General features: G+C 58.7%; 1 protein-coding gene across 5 annotated transcripts; it reads left to right on the top strand.

Moving 5' to 3' along the window:
- The first annotated feature begins 3,166 nt into the window (after positions 1 to 3,166).
- SLC45A3 (solute carrier family 45 member 3) lies at positions 3,167 to 23,331 on the top strand. Of its 5 annotated transcripts, none has more exons than XM_043923984.1 (6): positions 4,604 to 4,674; positions 6,149 to 6,230; positions 16,706 to 17,103; positions 17,954 to 18,736; positions 19,353 to 19,618; positions 21,608 to 23,331. In XM_043923984.1, the coding sequence occupies exons 3-6, from the start codon at positions 16,932 to 16,934 to the stop codon at positions 22,037 to 22,039; spliced, it is 1,653 nt and encodes a 550-aa protein (XP_043779919.1). In that variant the 5' UTR covers positions 4,604 to 4,674; positions 6,149 to 6,230; positions 16,706 to 16,931; the 3' UTR covers positions 22,040 to 23,331. The 5 variants fall into 5 exon arrangements, with proteins under 5 accessions (XP_043779922.1, XP_043779917.1, XP_043779919.1 ...); XM_043923983.1 differs by lacking the exon at positions 4,604 to 4,674 and adding an exon at positions 5,182 to 5,545; XM_043923987.1 differs by lacking the exons at positions 4,604 to 4,674; positions 6,149 to 6,230 and adding an exon at positions 3,167 to 3,383.
- Positions 23,332 to 23,970: the final 639 nt, after the last annotated feature.

Here is a 23,970-nt window from a genome sequence, read left to right as displayed (position 1 = left end):
CCCGCGGGGTGGTTTTCCTGCTCCGGCCCCTGATCTCCCAGTCCCTAACCTCTGAGCAGACACGGGGTGCAAGAGACCCCACTGGGGAGCAGCCCGTGGGTGATGGCTCATTCCTCTTTATTTTATTCTTTTCCTTTAAAAAGTAATATTTATTGATTCTTTTCTTTCCATTTACAAAAGCAATTTATGATCCACTGCTGAAAAATTTCCCTAGCCTCCTGCCACCCTATCAAAATCACCCATCCCATTCATTGAAACCCAGAGTTCACATTTTGGCTATGTCTTCTTAAAATCATTGCTTTTCGTGGATATTCACCTAGTTTTAAAAACGTTTTATTTTGTAATACTTTTAGATTTACAGAAAAGTAATACAGATTTCCCATATACCCTTCAACAAGTTTTCCCTGATGTTTTTTGTTTAGTTGTGTCTGAGTCTCTGTGACCCCGTGGATTATAGCTCGCCAGGCTCCTCTGTCCATGGGATTTCCCAGGCAAGAACACTGGAGTGGGTTGCCATCTCCTCCTCCAGGCGATCTTCCGGACCCAGGGATCCAACCCGTGTCTCCTGCATTGGCAGGTGGGTTCTTTACTGCTGAGCCACCAAGGAAGCTCTGATGTTAACACCAGAGTAAAATAATCAAAACTGAGAAATTCACACTGGTGGAGTACTATTCACTAACCTGTAGACGTTATTCAGATTCCACCAGTTTTTCCACTAATGTTCATTTTCTGTCCCCAATCCAATCCGGGATATTGGATTGCAGCATGTGGGAGCATTGATCTTCATTGTGGGATCCTTAGTTGCCGCTTGTGAACTCTTAACTGTGGCATGTGGGATCCAGTTCTCCACCCAGGGACTGAACCTGGGCCCCCTGCATTGGGAGCTTTGGAGCCATTGGCTCACCAGGGAAGTCCCAGTATAAACCTAATTTTTAACGATATACACCCTACTGTGCATACTATTTTGTACCCAGCTATTTTTATCAGTAATATATCCTAAGCATTTTCCCATTCAATTAAATTCTTCTGTTATTATCATTTTTAATGGCAGCATAATATTCCATTATGTATGAATGTGAGAGTTGGACCATAAAGAAGGCTGAGTGCTGAAGAATTGATGCTTTTGAATTATGGTGCTGGAGAAGACTCTTGAAAGTTGCTTGGACTGCAAGGAGATTCAACCAGTCAATCCTAAAGGAAATGAACCCTGAATATTCATTGGAGGGACTGATACTGAAGCTGAAGTTCCAACACTTTGGCTACTTGATTCAAAGAACCGACTCATTGGAAAAGACCCTGATGTTGGGAAAGATTGAAGGCAAAAGGAGAATAGTCTGGCAGAGGATGAGATGGTTAAATAGCATCACAAACTCAATGGACATGAATCTGCACAAACTCTGGGAGATAGTGAGGGACAGGGAAGTCTGGTGTGCTGCAGTCCTTGGGGCTGCAAAGAGTTGGACACAACTGAGCCCCTGAACAACAACAATGTTCCATTATGTGGATTTGCTATAATTTACCTAGCCAATGGCTCATTAGTCTACATTTAAATTGTTTCTAATTTTTCACTATCATGAAGGATGATGGGATGAACATCTTGTACATACTTCTGATATACATCAGTTCAGTTCAGTCGCTCAGTCATGTCTGATTCTTTGCGACCCCAGGGACTGCAGCATGCCAGGCTTCCCTGTCCATCACCAACTCCCAGAGCCTGCTCAAACTCATGTCCACTGAGTTGGTGATGCCATCCAACCATCTCATCCTCTGTCGTCCCCTTCTCCTTCCACGTTCAATCTTTCCCAGCATCAGGGTCTTTTCCAGTGAGTCAGTTCTTCACATCAGGTGGCCAAAATATTGGAGTTTCAGCTTCAGCATCAGCCCTTCCAATGAATATTCTGGATTGAATTCCTTTAGAATGGACTGGTTGGATCTCCTTGAGGTACATATCTCTAGTTATTTTGACACAAGAGAAATTCCAGAAATCGAATTCTTATGTTCAGAATTCTTGTGTTCCATCCCTCCCCCTTCAAAGTCCACAGTGAAGATTTAGGCCAGTTGGTGGCCTTTATGCTTAAAGAGACTGCTGACCCATCAGCCCGAGGCAAACAGGGGAAGAAGCAACGAGCCCTCTCCACCAGGACCACAGCCTTTGGGTGGTGGAGATAGGAGAGCAGGTGGAAACATCAAGGGAACTCTAGGTTCTTCATGGCTTCTCAGCCTTAGTTTTTCAGGCTAACCAGCGCCAGCTGAGTATCTTATCTCTGTAGAAAGAGGAAGACACTTCCTCTGAGCCCAAGATAATGGGGAGGGGTTGTGGGTGGGGGATGGAGCAGAAGTTGCTAATGCATTTTTGCCAGCATCTTTGGTTTCTCCAATATCCAGCCAGACTATTAGCAGTTCCCCAAGGAATGCCTTGCTCCTCACGTCATCCCCCATTTCCTATAAATGGGAAGTGGCTAGGGAGTAGGGTGTGTGTGTGTGTGTATGTGTGTGTGTGTGTGTGTGGTGGGGGAGGGGGAGCAGAAGATGGGGAAGGGACACGATGGTTTTTCTACAGCTGACTTAGTGGGGCTCTGAAACCCAGGGAAACTGTTACTAATCCAGAACGACCCAGCATCATGGGGGTGGTGTGGATGTTAGGATTTTTCATTTAGGCTTGGATGTCACTGGCCAGGACTGCCTCTGCTTTGTTTCTGGGGCTCAGAGACTGTATGTGAGTGTGGGTGTGTAGTAGTAGCAGTAGTAATTGGACTGAGTGATTGCCTCAGTTCATCTGAAAATGGTACCTGTGTCTTGAGTCATCATGGGGAATGGATGAGTTTATACGTGAAATACATTTAGAAGGGCAACCGGCACAGTCAGTAAAAGTTGACTGTTATTATATGAGGCTACACCAGCAGAAAAAGGGGAGGGAGCATCTTGCCAGTGGAGGGTCCTCCAGTCCCCTGTGCTGGGTGGGACCTAGCGAGCCCGCCCACCTGGCTTGGTAAAGAAGGGTCACCGGCATTGCAGAGGGGTGAGCCAGCACTCATCCACGTGGCCAGACCCTCTGGTGGGGCCCAGGATCTCACAGGACACTGTCAGCTCACTCTCCTGAGCCCTCCTCCCCCTTCCTCCTGCCAGGGCTCAAGGCAGGGCACGCGGCACGCAGGCTCTCCCAGCAACAGCCAGCCAGCGGGGAGGATGGGCTCTTGCTCCCCCTTGCACCCCCAGTGCTCCTCCCCCAAGCCTGGAAAATACCACCATCCATGCTCTCCTGGCTCAGTAATTTTCCAACTGACCTGGAATTCCTCCTGACTGCTGCCCTCTTTTCTGGGGCAAGACGGACACCAGCTCAGGGACTCAGGACTCCACCCGATCTCTCTGCTGGCCACAAATGGGTGAGTCAAAGGCTTTGGAAAGCGATTGTGGCCCTGGAGGGTCACCTGCTGGGAGGCTGGGGGAGGGGTAAGTGTGCCCAGAGAACAACTTATTCAGTGATCCAGAAAACTGAGTAGATTCTTGTTTTTTCTCCCTCTCCCCTCTCCTGTGCCCACTCTCCTCCCCACCATCACCAGGGCTCCACTGTTCCTCTCTCCCTTTGAGACTTCCCATTCTTTTCTGCCTTCAATCAGAGGTTCCTTTAGAGACCCTCTGGCCAACTCCTTCTTACCCAGGCTCAGAATATGGGAGGGACTTGTTCCCACATCACACCTGGGTGATGTCAGGGCCAGCCTTGGAGCCCTATGCCCTGGTACTGGGTCCATGGCTACAGCCATAGTTGGTCCTCCCCTTCAAAAGCATCTTCCCCCTGATTTTGTAGTATTCAAACCAACAATGCTCATAAATCGGAGTGCTCTCCCCTCCATGGAGGAAGAAAGACACAAAGGGGCCCCCACCCCAAGGGCAGCCTGGGCCCCCAGTTCTCTCCCACCTGCACAGGTCATCCTGGAAACAGGCATCTTCTGGGACCATGCTCAACAGCTGATATAGGGGACACTTTACTGTCAACATATCCTATCCCCGCCCCCCGCCCCTTTCCCCATACACACTCTTTAACAGAAAAAAAAAAAAAAAAAATCTGAAATCTTTTAACTTCAGGAAGAGGGACTGAATGAGCCATCAGGAAGCTCTTTCTGCTTCCGAGAACAGCAAACAGTAAGAAGAGTAACTTGGGGAGAATGCGACATCTCTTGCAAAGGCTGGTCCTGGGTGGGTGGGGTGCGGCTCGGCCCGGGGGACCCGGGACTGGCCGGCATAGCTTGCGCGGGTAATGGCTGCAGACCGGCCGCGGGGAGCGGAGGCGCCCCGGGAAGCCGGGCAGGTTCTACCTAAATGTTTTGGTGGCGAGGGCGAGGGCGAGGGCGAGGGCGAGGGCGCGGCGCACTGCCCTAGGTAATGATAGTCTGGGAGCCACGCGGGGGCTGCCCGTCGCGGTCGCGGCTACAAAGACAGCTCGGAGACCTCCCGCTTTCCTCCCCTGGTGGGTACCGGCCCCACCCCGCCCCCTCCCCGCAGCCCCCCACCTCCGGCCCGCCTCGCCCCGCCCCCTCCGGGCCGCCCCAGCGCGCATGCTCTCTCCCCCCGCCGAGTAACCTGGAGATTTAAAAGCCGCCGGCTGGCGCGCTGGGGGCGGCGAGGGGACGAGCCCGCGCGCGGCGGCCCTCGGTGACAGGCGCCCTCCTCGGCCAGGTAGGGGCGCGCCCGCCCCGCTCCGCGGGAAGGGTCCCGGCGCGGGGAGGGGCGCGGCGCGGCCGGGCTCCTCGGCGGCGCGTGAGTTGCGCCCCCGGGGAGGGGGCGGCGCGGTGGCCGTCCGGCGCCCGCGCGCTGGCCCCGCGAGTCCCGGGGGGTGTGACGGGCTGCAGGCTCCGCGGGCGCGCCCGTCGCCCTGCCGCGGGCGGGCTGCGGGGGCCCCCGCGGAGCCGCGCTTTCTCTCTCGCGGAGGCGGGCCGGGCTGGAGGCGCCGGGTCCCCCGCGTCCCCGGCCGGCTGGGCGGCGGGGCGGGCGGAGAGAGGCCCCTCCCCGGAGCCCCGGGTCTGGCCGACGGCGGGCGCACCGGCCGCTCGCTCCGGTGGCCTTCTCCCGCGTCAGAGTTTTCTTTGGAAAGTTGGTTTATTTTCTTCTCTTGTCTCAGCCTCGCCGGAAAGGGGCAGGGTGAGTCACCGGGGCGCGAGCGTCCTGGACCTGGGAGCCGAGGAAGGGGTCGACGGCCGGAACGCCGCGGGGTCCTCGGGCGCGGGCGGCTTGCCTGGGGGCAGTGAGGGGTTATTTGGAAGGGAAAGGGGGCTGAGCCCTTTCGCACGTCAGTCTCGGGGCTTGGCTCCGGGCAGAGAGCTGGGCTGCAGTGTGCGCGCCGTCCTGAGCCTCGGTTATCCGTCAGAAGAGGAGGAAAAAGAAAGGGCGTCCTTATCTTCGCCTACCAGGTTCGAAGGTGCTGAAGATCCTGAGATCAGCCAACAGGTGTGCTGAGGTGGTCCTTGGACACCCGCCACAGTGTCGCAGGGCTCTGGGCTCCCATGGCAGGCCTGCCCGGGAAGGCCCCAGGGAACTGCGGGTACCGTGGGTGAGGACCAGCCCTGCCCCTGGTCCCCTGTGGTCCCCGGCGCTGCATCAGTGTGCGTTGACCTTGCCCTTGACCCCTGAATCGGTGTCTGCCTTCCAGACCGGCACTCTTGACCTGCTCCGCTTCCCGCCCCACCCCCCCAGGGCCACACCTCCCTGTCTTTTTCCCCCAGGGGCCACACTCGAGGGTACGGAAGGGTTTGGCCCCGGTCGGTACCTGGTGCGGACTTGTTCTTCAGCTGTAACACAGACCCCATCCCGGCGAAGCTGCCGTCTGCAGCTGGCTGCAGTCCTAGAGTGACCCTTGCTGGGCTCCCGAAAGCGTTGCTCGGGGGCTTGGTGAGGTCCTGGGCGGCTTCTGACTGCCTTTCCGGGCGCACTTCTGAGTGGGGCAGCCTTGGTGTTGGACGCCCCTGCGTGGAGGCCTGGCGGCAGGCGGGCGTGTGGGGATGGGGAGGGCAGCGCCAGGAAATGTAGGCTGCTGATTGCCCCAGCCTTCCCTATAGAGCAACTTCTTCCAGTGTGAGATTGCAAAGTTATTTGAGATCACAGCCAACAGATGCAGGTCTCATCCTCCCATTCCTCCCTTATCTCCTCTCACCAGGCTTGTCCGAAACCAGGACTCTGTTGTTCTAACTAAAAGTGCTCGGAAAAATGGAACTTGAGTCCACAGGATGAATCTGAAGGTAAAAATACAGCTGTGAGTATAGCTGTGGACGATCAGGCCCCAATTTAGTGCAGGCTGTTGGGGTGGGAGTTTTCCTGTCTGCTCATGGAGTGATGGAGTGTGTCCCTCCCGGCTCTGAGGTGTCCTGCAGGAGAATGAGGAGCTGCACAGTGATCCTCGGTGGCCACTGAGATACCTCCAGGCCGCTGGGTGCTGGAGGGATGGCATGGGGGCCTCTCTGTCAGCCTGGGCAGGGCTCTGGGGAGAAAAGGGAGAGAGGCAGGATCGTCTCGAGGACTCTGAAAGGCAGATTAAGCTCTCATCAGGACTCCTGGAGCCTGAAACACAGTATCATGGATAACAAGCCAGACTATCAGGTGTTTGTATCCTGGCTGCTCCAGGATGAAGGGCAAGTTACATAACATCTTTTAAGTCTCAGTATCCCTGGCTACAAAATGGGGATGACAGTAATAATGAAAGTTCCTCCTCTGTAGCTTTGTTATTTATTAAATAATAATGGAGCAAATATAAATATTTGTACACATGAGTTCAGTTCAGTCTCTCAGTCGTGTCCGACTCTTTGTGACCCCATGAACCACAGCATGCCTGGCCTCCCTGTCCATCACTAACTCCTATATCTAAAATGTAAAAAGCACTCCGGCTTTATTAAGCCATGCATGCAGAGCGCTGGACTGTGTGCCCTGATAGGTAACAAGTGCCCAGTTACAGGTAACTGGTATTAACGATATCCACTGTATGTACACGTGTTCCCTAGCAGACAACAGCACCCACCCTGGGCCTCTGTTCTTGGGTTCTGCTGTAGACTTTGTTTCTTTAGGATCAAGGCCTTCTGGACTCTGGGGAGTCCGTACGACTAGTTAAGAGACTGGGCTCTAGCACTCGGTTGCCTGGATTTGAATTCCGTTTCCTTTATTTATTTAGCTGCACCTGGTCTTGGCTGCGGCATGCAGGATCTCTAGCTGTGGCTTGTGGACTCCGGTTCCCTGACCAGGGACCGAACCTGGGCCTCCTGTATTGGGAGTGCAGAGCCTAGCCACTGGGCCACGAGGGAAGTCCCAGTCTCATTTTCTTTTGCACAAATTAGTTCACATTTCTGTGCCTCAGCTTCCTCCTCTGTAAGATGAGGAAAGCAGTACCTGCCTCGCAGTATTGTGAGGATGATGTAGGTAAAGCTCTGAGCACAGCCGCTGCAAGTAATGTCAGCTGCTATTGTTTTTTAGCAATGGAGGCAGTCCTTGTGGTTCACGCTCAGGAACCAAAGTTTGTTAGCAAGGGAATTACACCGCATACAGCTGTATGTGAGCCGCAAATGGCACTTGCAGTCGAACTTGCCCGGTGCGAGGAACACAGCGGGACTGATGTCCTGGTCTCTTCCCTGTCACTGCTGTGCATGGCTTGTTTTTCAATCAGTCCAGAAACCCCTGCCCTGCCTATTTCCTCAAGTCGGAAGAAAGTGCCATGAAATGGTGAAGGTACAGCGCCTGAAAGGTTAAATGCCTTCTATGCAGAGAAGACTTCTTTTGTTCTGATTTTTAGAGAAACTGTGGGAGAGGAGGGAGTGTTCTGAAGTTGCTCTTCTGCTCTGTCCTCCTGCCCCAGCGCTTGGAACCCTTTGCTTTCTGGTGTCAGGAAGAAAACCCAGCCTGGCTTTCTGTGTGTTAACAGTCTGTGGCCCTGTTTGCTGGATAGCAAGGGTGGAGGCTGGACCAGTTGGTACCAGGCCCAGTGTCTTGAACGCTGATGCCACTTGACTCCCAGCAGCAGGGCTGGAGCATGCAGCTTTGTCCAGTGTATTAAGCGTCCCCGCCTGGGGGCAGGGGCTGGTGACAGCGCCATCCCGGGATGGTCCTGATGGCTGACCAGAACTTCCTGTGTGAGCCTTTTTTTTGCTACATGGTCTGTGTTCCCTCCCCCACGGGAAGAAGTCCACATTTTGCCACTGACCCTGAACGACTTGTGGGCCTTCTTGCTTCCGATGTTGGCGACAAGCCTACCTCACCTGTTGGCCTTGGTTTCTGTGTCTGTATTTAAATGCAGATGATCGTATCCACCTTACAAGGTTACGGTAAAGATTAAATGAGACCATGATATTTAGCAAGGAGCCAGCACAGACCAGGTGCTTGGTATGTTTGTTGGTTTTTCCTTGTTAATTCCGGAGGTCATTCTGTCTAGGAAGCTGGGATGAACCAGCTGGAATGGAGTTTGGAGACCAGCCTCTGGTCTCATAGTCTGCGGTCCTTCAGTCATCAGATTCAGGCCAGAGGAAAGTCTAGGCAGAGAGGATGCCCCCAGGAGCAGTCAGCTGGAGACAGCCGTCATTCCCCAGTGCTTTGTTATGCCCCCCGCCCTTGCCCAAGCATACTTTGAGTTAGCAAATAGTGTTCAAGCTGGGAGTGCCTGACCCATCCCTGGGAGTGTGGCAATCTAGATTCCTGCTCCTGGCTCCTGTGGCTTAGAGCCGAGCACCTTCAGTGTACCTGGACACGCTGGTTGGATCCCATCAGACAGGAATCCTGAATCAGCCTCACCTTTAAGGCCCTTGGTTGAGCACCTTCCTTGACAGGGCCTGAGCAGGGGCTATGCTGCTTGGTTTCTAGGAGCTGAAGGGCTAGTGGGGTGGGAGACAGGGAAGGACTACAAGCCAGGGACCAGGAGGACCATGTCCATCACTCAGTGTCCAGTGTGTGTCGTCAGGGTTTGGGGGAAAGGGGTCCTTGGCAGCAGGAGGTTCAGGTAGTCCTGGAGGACGTGGGGACTTTTGCTGGATAAGATTTAGGTGAAAGGGAGGGGAGGGCCAGGGGAGGTGACTGGAACATGATGGCTGCTTTGAAAATAAAAACAGGCCCAGTGCTGATGAATATCCCACGTCCCGTGATCTGGGGCCTGGTGTTCTTCCCGCCACACTTGAGTGGGAAGGGGCTAAAAGGAGAGGCGGGCGCATATAGAAATCCCAGGCTCCCGCAGCGGTGTTCTGTGGACACTACATTTTTGTGCATAGTTCCTGCCTGCTGACTGTCACGGCTCAGCCTCCTCCAGGAACCCTGGAGAGCACGGAGCGTGCACGCCTGCCCCACCTCAGGGTGCTCTGCCTGCGGTGGGTTATTTCCCAACCCCCAGCCCCTTCACAGCGGGGCTTGCACAGGGGGAGCTCGGTGGTGGTGGGTGGGCAGGCTTTAGTCTCACTGACATTGCTCTGGGGGAGGTGAGGTTGTAATGCATGGAGGCACACTCTCTTCAGGGGTGGGCAAACTCGGGCTCTTTAGCAGCAACAGAAAAACCACCTCTTTCTTGGAGCCCCTCAACCCTGCTCACTGCTAAGGGGACTGTTTTGAAGAACACATCCCTAGGGCTGAGTCCAGCCCAGAGCCCCCTCTGGTAAATGGGGCTGGTCACAGACCCTAGGACCAGTTCCGTTCAGTTCAGTTGCTCAGTCATGTCTGACTCTTTGTGACCCCATGAACCACAGCACACCAGGCCTCCCTGTCCATCACCAACTCCTGGAGTTTACCCAAACCCATGTCCATTGAGTCAGTGATGCCATCCAGCCATCTCATCCTCTGTTGTCCCCTTCTCCTCCTGCCCTCAATCTTTGCCAGCATCAGGGTGTTGTCAAATGAGTCAGCTCTTCGCATCAGCTGGCCAAAGTATTGGAGCTTCAGCTTCAACTTCAGGGCTGAAAGGGCCTCAGAGACCATTGAATTTGAGATCCGAGGGATGGGACCCAGCACCATGGTCTAACTCCAGGGCCCAGGGCTCTCTGCTCCTTAGTAGGTCTGCCCAGACCTCCGTGCCCTGGTCTCTTTCCTGTATCTGTCACCTTCTGAGGGAGGTCAAGCTCGGTAGGGGGTGGGAGGGTGGTGACAAGGATGTGTATGGCTGGGGAGAGCCGCCTGGTACGGCTGGCTGGCAGAGTGCAAGTGTGCTGGAGGGAGGCTGGTCAGGTTTCGCTTTGCAGGGGCTGTAGGGAGCAGGGGGAGGGGACTCCCCAGCGGCCTGAGTGTGCCTCGCTCCCCGTTCTCCTGTGTTCCTCTCCCCCACACACCACTACCCCGCCTTGTAGGGAAGTGTTCATTGTGGCCCAAGTAGAGAAAGAATTTAGCTACTCTGCCAGGAACAGAGTCCAGCTCTGGGAGGGAGGAGGGGAGAGGTCAGTTCTGCCCCCAGACGGGTTGGTTGCTCGGATCAGTTTCAGGTGACCGCTGACCCTTGGCGCTCTATTGTACTCGAGCAGTATGTAGGCAGGTAAAGGATGGGGTAGGTGTAGCTGGGGCAGCCTTTTCCGCCTGGTTCCCCTTGGCTCTCGTTGGTGGAGGGCTAGGACTCCCCCACCAGTGCCATGCGGCATTGTCGGTGGGCACCTGTCTCTGGTGAGCACCCCACCTGGGGCCAGGGGGCCGGTGTGAGATCACATAGCCGTACAGTTGTAAAGAACTTCAGACAGCATCTAGACTAGCACTCATTTTACAGTGTGGAAACAGTCCCAGAGAGGTAGTTCAGGCTACACAGCTGGAAAAGTTGCTGAAACTGAGCTACACTGTCCAGGCTCCTAGTTCCAAGCACCTTCTAGAATTCAAGAATGGTTTGAACTTTCCAGTCAACCGTTTTTACCTGTGCAGCCTTAGGCGTGTTAACCTATTTCTCTGAAACTCCCCTTTCATCCTTGTGAAATAGGAATGTTAAATACTTTGTGGGATTGTGCAAATGGTATGAATGGAGAAGGTACATCCGGTACATGCCGACACCTCCTGGACCGTGAGCAAGTGTCGGCCACTGTGATTATTCTCTGTGGCTCACTGTCCCCTAACTGGAAATGTTTACCCCAGCCTCCATTTCCCTTCGCAGCCTCCAGCACCAGGCGTGTCTGCCCAGTGACCTCTCCTCACCTGCTGGGGCCAGCACCTGGGGAAGCATTTACATTCTTGGCATTCTTCTTGCCTTTGGGGGCCCCTGCAGGAGCCGCGTGGGTGAGGGTGGAAGCCGAGCGGAGACGCAGAGTTGGTCCCCTTGCGACCTCTGCTGCTCCTGTTGGGAATGAGAGGGCCCCTCCCATGTTTCTCCGTAAGGAAGCCCGGTGCTGTAGGAGCCTGCACGTCCGAGCCCTCACACTACTCTGACGGTGGTATTCCTCTTAAGTTTCCTCGCCTGTCAAATGGGTACCCTCTCATCAAGCCATTTGGAAGACTCAAACGCTTGGAAGGGTCCCTGGCATGTAGCAGACCACAGTGTTAGCTGCTGTTGGTCATTGCAGATGAGGAAACTGGGGCTTAGGGAGGTCAGTGGACAAGGTCCCATAGTTACAGTGAGGTGCGGAGTTGGCAGGCGAACCCATGTCAGGCTGACAGTCAAACCTTGGCCACCCTGGAGAACCCACTGGGTTTGGGGATGTCTGGGTTCAGAGAGCTGCCAGCTGACGGAGATGGACTGTCTCGGTGTGGGGGGCGCTTGGTCAAGGTGGTCCCGGGGGATCTTGGGTCGCTGCAGTTTGCAGGAGGGGCGTCTGATCCGCAGGCCCGGGCGCCTGGCATTAGGTGTGTGTCCATTTTGCCCGCCCCCGTGGGGTTGCCAGGTGACTCTGGGAGGCGTGCTCGGCTTAGAGGGGCCCAGGTGAGGGTCGCCGGCCCGCCGCCGCGTGGCTGCGTTGGCCGGGGGAGGTGGGCGGGCTCTGGGCCCCGGGTCCCTTCCCCTCCCCTCCCCCGGCCTCCCCCGCACTTGTGTGTCTCAGAGCCGGGCAGGGGCTCTCAGACGCGCAACAAAAGCGGCTTCCCTCCGCGGGGCTGCCACCTGTTGGGTTTTCACACGTCGGGGAATGGGGGAAGGGAGCCGCTGCCCTTTTCCCAGTGTCTGCGGCCGCCCCCCGCCCGGGGACTGGGGGTCTCTCTGCCGCCCAGCGTGGCGGGGCCCAGGGGCGGGGCGGGGGCCTCAGCAGCTGGAAGGGGCCCGAGCGGGCAGGGCTGGGGCGGCAGCCAGGGGGAGTTTGACGGATTACTCTGCGGCCGAGAGGTCTCTCCCTAATCCCCCTTTGTGTCCCGGCCCGCAGCCCCGCGCTCGCTCTGACAAGCTGCTAAGCAGAAGGCTTCCCGTCCGAGCGAAGAAAAGGCGGCGCAGCAGGGCGGACGCTAAATCCCCGGCCTGGGCCCGGGGGAGGCTGGGGCTGGGCTGCAGGCTGGTGGGGGAGGGCCTTCTCTCTGCCGCAGCCCCGGGCCTCCCGCTCTCCGGCTGCATTCCGAGTGGGGCTCCCGCACGCCTTGGGGAGCCTGGGGGGTCTTGGGCCTTGGCTTCTTATGCAGATCGCTGTTGCCGGTGGTCGGGCGGGGGTCGGGGAGCAGACCCTTGCTTCCTTGGAAGTACACTTGAGCCCGGAGAACGCAGGCTGAACGTGGGCTGGAAGGCGTGGGAGCTGCATGGAGCCTTGTCAGGCGTCCCCTTCTCCCTGGCCCAGGCAGGCGGAATTCCCACAGCCCAGTGGCCCAGGCAGGGGGGTCTGTCATGGTGGAGAGCTTGCCACCTCACAGGCGTGTTCATCTCCCATCACCTGTCTGGCCAGCACAAGCTTTCTGGGCTGTCCTAAGGCTCCTGTGGAGCTGCTGCAAGAACAGAGCTCATTTTGGGGGTGCAGGGGGCTAGGTGTTATGAGGTAGGACCAAGGACACTGGCCCCCTGGGACTCAGGCAAGGGGCTGGGTAGCCCCCCCCCCCCCCCCCCCCCCCCCCCCCCGCCAAGGAGGTTTTGGTGAACTTCCAGAGCTATTCTCTGCCCCCGACCCTAGAGGATCTGAGAGATGGCAACTTTGGGGTGCGGCTCTGGGGTCTAGGCTGGTGTGGAGGAAACCAGAGTCCCCTGTCCCGTGCAGCCTCGGGGCGCTACCTGTGGGGTCCTCCGCACCTGCAGCCCCAGCCTGGGCTGGGGGTCTTGGGGAGCTTGGCCCGGAGTGACCCCACCCCTTTCTGCCCCTGAGTCAGTGTTCCTCAAGGGGCCTACCCCTCCCTGTTTCCTTCTCTGCGGGGAGGGGCTCCCTGGCCTCGTGAGAAAGACCGTGGCCTGTGTGAGCCTGCAGGGAGGGCGCGGGGCACGGGGCTCTGGGGTCAGGCCGGGGCTGGGGCCCTTTGATGCCTGGGCGGGTGTGGGGGCTTGCGCCCGCATAAAGAGGCCACAGAGCTGCCCCCAGCCCTCGGCCTCTGTCGTCTGCAGGGGCCGCCTGCTACCCCAGCCCCACCTCGCCGGAGGGGTGGCAGGAGCCCCTTTGAACGGCCTCAAAGGCCTCTTTATGCGTCCCTCGACACTCCCTTCCTGCAGGGGCCTTTGCCCGGCCTCCTCCAGCCCTCTGAGTTTGGAGAAAATGTTCAGGCCAAGGCTCGCTCCTGTTGCTCAGTTGCACTTCCCGTACTCCCTGCCGCGGTCTGACCTGAGATGGGGCGAGGGGGACAGGTACCCCTCCAGCCCTGGAGCGTCTGCCCTCCGCTCAGCACCCCTGGCTGAGCCCTCAGGAGCCGCCCTCTGGGGGTTGGGCTGGCGTCTCCTTGGGGCGTCTGGGCGTGGGGGCAGCACTTAGGTCCTGCCCGTCCCTTCCACCCCCCACCCCGGGCTGGTGTCAGTGAGTTACTCTTTAGATAAACGTTTCCCAGCCCCTTCTCACGCTGGGGTGGGTGCTGGAAAGCTGCAGCGGAGCCTATAGTCCGCTCTGGGGGTGTTGCACCCGGAGTTTTTGGGTATCTGGAGCTGGGCAGGTAGAATGCAGGTTCACCCTCCGTCTCTCTGGGCTTGAGCTCTGCTCCCCCAGAGGGGAGGGAAGATGGCCCAGGGCAGAGCTCCCTAAGGCTTTCCAGAAGTCTTGGGGTTCCTTCAGCTTCCTTGCTGTCCCGTCATCCGGGATCTGGAAGGAGAGGGGGAGATAGTTGGACCTCGAGAGGGACTTGCCCTCCTAGAGGTCTTCCGTTCCTGTCCACAGGGTCAGCCCCCTTTCCCTCATCTTCCCGCCCCCTCTCCACCAGCTGAGCCCCTCTGGTTGGGCTCCAGGAGCCGTGGGGAGGAGGATCTGAGTCTGAAGCATCTCTAGGGCTGGAGGGTGGAGGCGCGGAGTGGATGCTGCTGCCCTGCCTGTGTCCCTGAGGATGCAGGGGGCTCTGAAAGCAGGGGGACCCAGCGGGAGTTGTCAGCTTCAAGCTTTAGGGAGAGGTGTTCCCTGGGATGCAGATGGGAGTGGGAGGCAGGAAGGTGGGGACAGACCGCTTCCTGGTCCCTTGTCTGTCCGAGCCTGGGCCCTGGGCTCCTCTGTGTCTAGAAGGCCCTGGAAGGACCACTGGTGACTTGAGTTGGTGCTGTGGGGGTCCTCCTCTTGTTTCCTCCTCCTGAGGGCTGGGGTGGGGCGAAACAGGGGAGGCCGGGGCACTGCGGAACGGTAAGGAAAAGAAAGGGGGACTTTGGAAGGGAGGGTGTTCTCATGGGCTGGGCGTCTCTCGGGCAGTTCCGGGCTGGGGAGAGTCTGGGGTGGCAGGAGGGAGGGAGGCCGGGCTCAGCACCCTGAGAGCAGGGCTGTGCAGAGCAGGCCGGCCCGCCCACCTCCTCCAGGGATCCCTCAGCTGGCCCAGGCCCTGGTCCTGGGTACAGCGCCTCTGGAGGGTGCAGAGAGGAGCCCGGCATGGGAAGGATTTCATCCTCCTCAGTCCTGGCTGTGGGGAGCTGGACTGAAGGGAGGGAGGGAGGTGTGGGGGGGTGCTTGATGGTGCTGGAGAGCTGCAATTTATTCTAAACAATTGGGGCAAACCAGGGTTTGGGCATGGGTGCCGGATGTGGGCAAGGCTGGGTCTGATAAAGTCTCTGTTTGCCCAGGGAGGACCTGGTCCCTTAAAGCCCAGGGCAGGGGAGTCCCCAGGGTGGGGAATGGAAGGGGCTGGAAGCCTTTAGACCTGAACACTCCCTGCAGGTCAGACAGCACTGCCCCTGCTCTCCTCCTGGGGTTGCCATGGCAGTGCAGGACTGCACCCCAGCTAAGGGTGTTATCCGGTCCCCCAGCCCGCTTTCGCGACCACGCGGGGCAGTGTTTTACGCGTCTCCCATGCCACCCCGTGGCAGTCCGTGGCTCTCTGATGGTCTGGGTCTGAGTGGATCTTGGAGGGGGAGGCTGCTGGTTGTCCAGCCTTGTGTGAAGTCCCTTTCTTCCTGGGCTACAAGCTGCACAACCCCAACAGGCAGTGACGGGATGGACACTTCTTAGCCAGGACTGACGGCGTCTGATTTCTCTGTGGTGCAGCGCAGACAGCACCTATAACATGCTTTGTAAGGCACAGGCCCTGTGGGGCCTCGAGATGTTAGATAAGGAAGCAGAAGCACCAAGTTAGAAGATGTTGAGATGGGAATAGGGCCCCGAGGGCTGAGGGTGCTTCGGGAGTGCTCTCGGGCGGGGCGGGCTGGAGCCAGGCTCTCGGCGGGGACCTTGCACAGCAGGGCATGAGGCTCTGTCCACCCGTCCACCCACTGTGGGACGACAGGTGAGGGGACTGGGCCCCCCTCTGCCTTCTCTGCGCAGCTGACTTGGTTTTCCCTCTCTTGTGGTCACTTGTAAACAGAGTGGACTGCAGGGGGTGCCGTGGTCAGGAAGCAAGACCTAAAGGCCCACTGCCCGAGGGGTTGGAGACCAGGGTGGGTGCTTCCCTGCTGGTATTGCTGAGCAGAAGGCCCGACGGGAAGGGCTGTGGGGATTTCTGGGCCAAGAGCGGAGCCACCCCGGGGTCACTAGCATCATCACAGCGGCTGCCAGGTGGCGAGGCTGGGACCTGGGACCAGCCGCCGGTCCCCGGATAGTTGGGCAGCTCAAGTGGGATGCTTCTTCCCCGTGGCCTCTGAGCGTGGAGAGGAACTCAGGAGGGGTTTTCAGGCTGAGGTTCTTCCAGGCGAGCGCTTTTCAAATGGTTTCAATGACAGGCTCAAACCCAACCCAAGAAGCCACAGCCTTTTCTATTCCCCTTGTCCTCCTCCTTGGGGTGGCAGCTTGGTGCAGCTTGGCTTGTGGCCAGGCAATGTGAAATAGGAAGTGTGACTCTTAACAAAGGGGAATTGAACAGCCCAGCTTTGGGAAGTGGAGAGAGAAAAACAAACCGGGCCTCGCAGAGGGTCTCCAGGGGCACCTTGATTGCAGTGCCCAGGGAACTGGGAATTCAGCTGGTTTGACTTTTTTTCCCCCTCCCTTCTATACTAGGAAACAAGGGCAGTTGCAAAGGTATTTCAAAACAGAGAATTACTAACATCTAGTAGCCTCTGGAGTGTACTGAGGTTTAAAAACCATGTTTACCTTATTAATTAGGTCAACCTTAGGCTAATATGAACATGCACTTCCTGCCTGCACGGCAGGGGGTGGCTCCTGGGTGGCAGGGCCACGCCACCAGCCCGGGAGGGAGCCAGATTCAGAGTTCAGAGCGAGTCCCGAGCTTGGGTTCCTGGAACTTACTGCTCTGTGTGTGACTGTCCCTGCCGTTTTAGGATCTGAGCGTTGACATCTGTGCCCACTGAGGCCCCCCACGATGATAGGCGGTTAGCATGGCTGAGAAACCAGACCTGCAGAGAGGGCCCGCAGAAGTGGGTTTCCGGCTGAGTCCTCGGCGGTCAGTGGCAGCCAGGAGGAGAGGCCTCAGCATCCGCAGCGAGGCAGAGACGGAGCCGTTCTGGAGTGCGTGAACGGGCCGCAGCCCCACCCTCCTGGTCCGGCATGGTCCAGAGGCTGTGGGCAAGCCGCCTGCTGCGGCATCGGAAGGCCCAGCTCCTGCTGGTCAACCTGCTGACCTTCGGCCTGGAGGTGTGCCTGGCGGCAGGCATCACCTACGTGCCGCCCCTCCTGCTGGAAGTGGGGGTGGAGGAGAAGTTCATGACCATGGTGCTGGGTGAGTCACCGTGTCCTCGTCCCCTCCTGCTCCAGAGACCTCCCGGGGAAGGAAGGCACCAGTGCCTCTGCCCAGAAGGCGCCTGCTGCCCCTGAACCAGGGGGTCAGTGCTGCTGAGCAGTGGGCTGACCCTGCGCCGAGGGCTCCAAGAGAGAGAGGAGGACAGGGCTGTTCCCTGGTTACCTCTGTGTCCCAGGCCCCTACACCTGTACAGCCCCCGGAGACATGGAGAAAGTGCCCTTTGCAGTTCAAACCTGTGGCCTCATCCAAGTCCTGCAGTAACGCTTTGAGGTTACCCATTTCACAGAGAAGATGGTGGAGGCTAATGAGAGGTTAGGTGACTTAGCCCGGCTGTGCTGCTAACTTCGATACTGATAAGCTGGGTTGGGGTTCCCCCCGCTCCGCCGCAAGGGCTCTTTCTGGCCCCCAGGGCAGGGGCTGGGCTCCTGACTGGAGACGAATTCTTCGAAAGCCACAGAAGGCAAATGGTCACCATCGTTTGGTGGTGACCAAGCAAACGGTCACTTTCCTCACTCCCAGGAAGAGGGGTCTGTCAGGATGACAGGGTCAGGGTCAGCCTGCCTGTTGAAACCCTGCCTCCCGCCCTCCCTGGCTCTGTGCCCATGCAGCTTATCACTGACCGGCTGCTTCATGCCTCAGTTTCCCCATCTTAACATGGGGCGTTAGTGATCCCAGTTGTGAGGAGTGCATCAGGGTCCTGTGAAGTGGTCAGCACAGCACCAGTACAGAGTGGGCCTTGCATGCGATGTGGTCACCGCGTCCCTCCTCGAGGAGAGTGGGCCCCATCCGAGCCCCGGCCCTCTGCTCACACTCCTCGCCTTCCTTGCAGGCATTGGTCCCGTGCTGGGTCTGGTCTCGGTCCCGCTGCTTGGCTCAGCCAGTGACCACTGGCGTGGGCGCTACGGCCGCCGGAGGCCCTTCATCTGGGCCCTGTCCCTGGGCGTCCTGCTGAGCCTCTTCCTCATCCCGAGGGCCAGCCGGCTGGCGGGGCTGCTGTGCCCGGACACCAGGCCGCTGGAGCTGGCACTGCTGATCCTGGGCGTGGGGCTGCTGGCCTACTGTGGGCAGCTGTGCTTCACGCCCCTGGAGGCCCTGCTCTCCGACCTCTTCCGGGACCCAGACCACTGTCGCCAGGCCTTCTCCGTCTACGCCTTCATGATCGGCCTGGGCGGCTGCCTGGGCTACCTCCTGCCCGCCATCGACTGGGACGCCAGTGCCCTGGCGCCCTACCTGGGCACCCAGGAGGAGTGCCTCTTTGGCCTGCTCACGCTCATCTTCCTCACCTGCGTGGCGGCCACGGCGTTTGTGGCCGAGGAGGCGGCCCTGGGCCCCGCCGAGCCTGCGGAAGGGCTCTCCGCCCCCTCGGTGCCGCCCTGCTGCCCGTGCCGTGCCCGCCTGACCCTGTGGAGCCTGGGCGCCCTCTGTCCTCGGCTGCGCCGGCTCTGTTGCCGCATGCCCCGCGCCCTGCGCCGGCTCTTCATGGCGGAGCTGTGCAGCTGGATGGCGTTCATGACGTTCACGTTATTTTACACGGACTTTGTGGGCGAGGGGCTGTACCAGGGCGTGCCCGGGGCCGAGCCAGGCACGGAGGCCCGCAGACACTATGACGAAGGTAAGGCCGTGGCTGTGCCCGGGGGGCTGCTGTGGGAGCTGCCCTCCTGGGTGTTCGGGCGTGGGGAGACACCCACAGCCTGCACATCTGGGCCCCGATTTCCCCATATGGCAAATGGGCCAGTGTGCAGGCTGTGTGTGCAGTTGCTCAGGAGAAGAGCGACAGGTTGGCTGCAACCTCAGTGGAGCCTCAGGCTGTTTGTAAAGTTTTGGTCAGTCATTGCCCCAACCTGGTGGAAGGAGAGGCTGAGCTTATTTCAGGTCTGGAGGCCGGGCCAAGCTCTGCCTGGCCCCACGTTCTGTGTGCCCTCTGCTCCGCCGCTGCCGTGGCCAGCCTCTTCCAGCTCAGGCGTCCCAAACTCTTCCTTTGGAGCCTCTGGCGGGCTGTCTGGGCCCCCTCCTGGAAGCTGAGCGCTCCGAGCCCTTACAGCGTCTTCCTCAGCCCTTGGCCAGTGGCTGTGATCACTTTCCCCACCCTGGACTCCCGCTGCTCGGGGTGGGTGCGGGGTGCTGGGCGCGGGTTTGGCAATAGCGGGTCTTGGGCTCAGGCGGCGGTGCTCCTGGTTCCGAGTGCTCTCGCCCCACCCCGTCTCATGGCCTCTCCCCCTCCACCCCAGGCGTCCGGATGGGCAGCCTGGGGCTGTTCCTGCAGTGTGCCATCTCCCTGCTCTTCTCCCTGGTCATGGACCGGCTGGTGCAGCGGTTCGGCACCCGGGCGGTCTACCTGGCCAGCGTGGTGGCCTTCCCCGTGGCGGCCGGCGCCACATGCCTGTCCCGCAGCCTGGCGGTGGTGACTGCCTCGGCTGCCCTCACCGGCGTCACCTTCTCTGCCCTGCAGATCCTGCCCTACACGCTCGCCTCCCTCTACCACCGCGAGAAGCAGGTACTCAGCGGAGCCGGGGGCGGGGAGGGGTGGCCGACCCGGCCAGGGCCAGGGTCTGGCCAGAGAAGCTGGAGGAGGAATTCTTTGACGGGAGAGGAAGCCTGTTGTGGTCCCAGGGCCAGAGACTTGGGCTGCGGAAGGAGGGTGTAGATTAGATTCTGGGAATGACTTCCTGATGTCAGGATTATAAAGCCTTTAAAGTGGATGATTGCAGGAAATGTGAAATCCTCTGGAAATCCTGAAGAAGCAGGCTAGCTGAAGTCCTCAGTCTAGGCTGCGGTGTTCTGTGCAGAAGCAGGGGGCTGGATCAGATGACCTCTGGGGCATCTAGTTTTCACAGCCTGTGAGTGGGAAAGGCCTGGTGTGGGCCTTGTTCAGGGAGGGACCTGGTGACTGACCTTGCTCTCGTCTCAGACGGGGAAGGCTCCAGACTCCTCCCTCCCCTCTTTCAGTTTATCTTCCTTTTCTGTCTCTAGTGTCTCTTTTCCTGCCTCCCTCCTTTGCCTGGTCCCCTTCCCCCGCCCCCACAGCAGATCTCGGAGCCTGAAGCCCCTGCCGCCGCTGGCCTGGGCGCTGTGTAAGTCGGGGGCCTCCTTCCTGCTTAGCCCCCTTCTAAGCAGTCTCTCCAGGGGCCTCCTCCTGTGGGAACCTTCTGACCCAGACTGTGGTCACTTTTGTTGCCTCCACCAGCCTCACTGGGCTGCAGCCCTGTTGCAGAGTTCTGTCCAGGGGTGTCCCAAGAAAAAGGAGACTCAGCCTGCCTTCATAGGGCTTCCAGACTGTAGCGGAGACATGTTCTGCCCCTTGCAGGACAGGAGCGAGGTGGCAGAGAAACACCTAGCTGGGGGGCGTGTTAACCGAACTGGTAGCAGCAGAGGTGGGCGTTGGGTGGGGGAACCTGACCCCTGCGGCCCCTGTGGGCGGGCTGATGACCTTTATCATCCTCCAGTCTCTCCTGCGCTGACTGGGGGCTCAGGCTGGTGTCCCGAGGCCAGGCTTGGGCACGTGCCAGGGAATGTGCTGGCGTTGGTCTTCCCCTCGACTGGGGAGCACATCTGTCCCCAGGGTAGGGCGGCCGACCGGGCCGGGGTCCCGGGCACAGTTGGCCCCGTGCTGCCTGCCCGCCTCCTCCACCTCCTGGCCGCACACGAGCCTTGGCTCTAGCTCAGCTGCGGGCTCCCGGCTCTGATGCAGCCGACCCTGAGAACTCGGTGTTCCAGGCACGCATGGGCCTGGGGTCAGCGGTCAGATGGGCCTTGTCTTCAGATGGGAGGCTCTGGGGCGTCGCGGACAGGGCAGGAGCAGGCCGTGCTCGTCCCCGCAGACGGTGAGATGGACAGGACGGCTCCCACAGGAGCGCAGCCGGCCGTACGAGCCGCGGTGGGCGTTCCTCGCCTCTTCAGGCTGTCTGAGGACCCTGCCTGCCCCGGGCTGGGGCCACAGACCTCACAGTAGGGCAGCCGCTGCAGCCTGGGCCTGAGCGCCGCCTTGCGCGCATCTCTGTTTGGGGGTCGACGGGTTTCCACTGGCAGGTGGCGGGGGCCGGGAGGAGGCTGGGAGAGAAGTGTGCGGTTCGGCGCGGCGGGGCCCTCATCTGTGTTCCTCCGCCCCGTGTCTCTCTGCCCGCCTGTCTTCCTTCTGCTGTCTTTCCTTTTACCTTGGGGCTCTGTTCTCTTTCGAACTGGCAGTACTGAGTTCGTCTGTCATGCTGATTGGACTTCAACATGTGGTTTCAGGGGTCCCCTTCTGGGCTCCCGGTCCCCACTCCCGAGAAGACTCCTCACCGGAGACGCAGACCACGCAGGGGTCTGCCCAGTTCTCTGCCCTGCTCCCGATTTTCATTGAGACCCAATGCCTGGCCTCCTCTCGGCCCCAGGGCCGAGTTCTCGCGGCTGGGGGACCTCGTGTCTGGGTGCTGAGCTGTCCTCGTGGCTGGGAGACCCCGTGTCTGGGTGCTGACCTGTCCCGGTGTGTCCCCCCCTCCCCCAGGTTTTCCTGCCCAAGTACCGAGGAGACGACGGAGGCGGTGCCGGCGAGGACGGCGGGATGACCAGCTTCCTGCCGGGCCCCAAGGCCGCGGCGCCCTTCCCGCACGGACACGGGGGACCTGGCGGCCTGCTGGCAGCCCCGCCCGCTCTCTGCGGGGCCTCCGCCTGCGACGGCTCCGTGCGCGCCGTGGTGGCTGAGCCGCAGGAGGCCAGGGCAGTCCCGGGCCGCGGCATCTGCCTGGACCTGGCCATCCTGGACAGCGCCTTCCTGCTGTCTCAGGTGGCCCCGTCTCTGTTCATGGGCTTCATCGTTCAGCTCAGCCAGTCCGTCACTGCCTACATGGTCTCGGCGGCAGGCCTGGGTCTGGTTGCCATTTACTTTGTCACGCAGGTAGTATTTGACAAGAATGACTTGGCCAAATACTCTGTGTAGGGTGCTCGCCAGGCACGGAGGGCGGAGGGCCTGCCTCCCCGGTCCCGGCTCTCCCTGCCCAGCCTCTTGGGGTCGGGGCTGGCCTTGCCCTTTCTACTGCTGCCAAAGTGGTTGGTGTGGCTCTCCGCTGCCTCCCGGTGGCAGCGAGGTGCTGCTTCCCTCCCAGCTCTAAGCAAATCTTGAGGGCCGGCTGGCTTGGTAGCTCTTCAGAGGGCTTCAGTCTGGACTTAACTTTAAGGGAAGACGGGCGGGGCATTTAAGTAAGTCCATGCACTGGAATGCAGGACTCTGCCGGGGGATCACCCAGGCTCAGGATGGACAGCTAGTGTCCTGGTCAAGATGCACCCAGTGAAGGGACTGGGGTAAATCCCAAATTTGAGTAAATGCAGCCACCTGTTCTGGCACCAAGGGCCTTTATCCGGTAGGCTCTCCCATTGTCGCTCCTGCACGGGTGTTTCTACTGTGAGACTCTGCAGGATTTGCAGGTATGAAAAGGACTTGGGGGAGCACAATCCCGAGGGGCGAAGGCAAGCTGCCCTGCCCTCCAGCACCCCTTCTGCTATTCCCCGTCCCCTACATTTTATTAGGACTTTGCTTGTTGGCCCCTGTGGTGCCATCACAGGGACCCCAGTTTTTAAATATTTAACTTATTTATTTAAGTAGAGGGGGAATCAAGGTGTCTAGGAGTTGGGTAGGATGAGATCCTCGGCGACTAGGTCCCCTGAGATGGTTGGTTATTGGGCTGAGGGTTGCCAGAATCTCCTTCTCCTGGAGGGATTGGTCTGGCCCCCAAACTGCCTAATCCTGAGCTTGCAAGCTCTCCTCATCCCAACTGACAACCCCAGCTCCTGGTACCCGAAGTGGGGAGGGCTGGGGAATGTGAAGGGTGGGGCTCCAGGTCTCAGCCGCCTCCCTAGCACCCCCCACCCCATGACCCTGCCAGCCCCCAAACCCCCACCCCCTCTAGGGCTGGGCTGCCCAAGCCCATCTTTCCCCGCCGCTCCACAGCCCCGTCCTTGGGGCTGTTTTGGGACCAGAAGCACAGAGTGTGGCTCCTTGCGCCTTGATCCGTCTCAGCCCCCAGGGCATATCTGTGCTTGAGGACTCTAGCGCAGAAACTCAGGAGCACCCCCTGCCTGGGCTAAGGAGGTCTTATCTCTCTGGGGGTTTAAGTGCCGTTTGTAATAATGTCACGTCTTATTTATTTAGCGGAGTAAATATTTTATGCTGTATGTGAGCAATCAGAGTATAATGTTTATGGTGATGAAATTAAAGCCTTCTTCTATGTTTCATTGGTCTCTGTCTTTTCTGAGGGACCCGGTTTGGGCAGCGGCAGGTCCCAGCACCACCAGCAGGTGGCGCCATAGACCAGCACTCGTCTGTCTTGCCTGTCGGGTTGCGCTAAGCTGGGACTGGGGAGACCCTCTGGGGGTGAAGGGGAGTAAGGCACAGGGAAGCGGCGCGTTTTCCTTATCACAGGGCTCACAGTGAGGCCAAGAAGATGGAGCAAGCGCCCGTTATCAGCCTCAGCAAGAGGACGCACCTGGCAGACTTGATGGTCTTTGAAAGCTTCTTTGCTTTCTGGCATTACCGGATGTCCCGGCTCACCTGGTGTATTTCTTGCCATAGATGTGAAATGATCTGTTTTCTCTAAGGGCATCTGATTGAGTTTTGTGGGAAAAGGTTTTTTTTTCCCACAGTGACCATAATATTGGCATTGGGAGTGTTTATTATTAGGTTGATCATTGGTATTAGGCCTTTTCTGTGGACAGAGCTAGGGAAAAGATGTTTAATGTCAATACATGGTGAGTTTCCATTGATACTGCCTATTTAAGTTCAGGATTAGAGATTACATGTGCTTATATATATGCATACATGTGTATTTTACTTCTCTAATTTCTACCACGCTGGAACGGAGCTCAAGGCCTGGC

Source organism: Cervus elaphus, chromosome 14 (genome assembly GCF_910594005.1).
Source record: "Cervus elaphus chromosome 14, mCerEla1.1, whole genome shotgun sequence".
Classification (NCBI taxonomy): Eukaryota; Metazoa; Chordata; class Mammalia; order Artiodactyla; family Cervidae; genus Cervus; species Cervus elaphus.
This window is presented reverse-complemented; position numbering and strand designations above follow the sequence as displayed.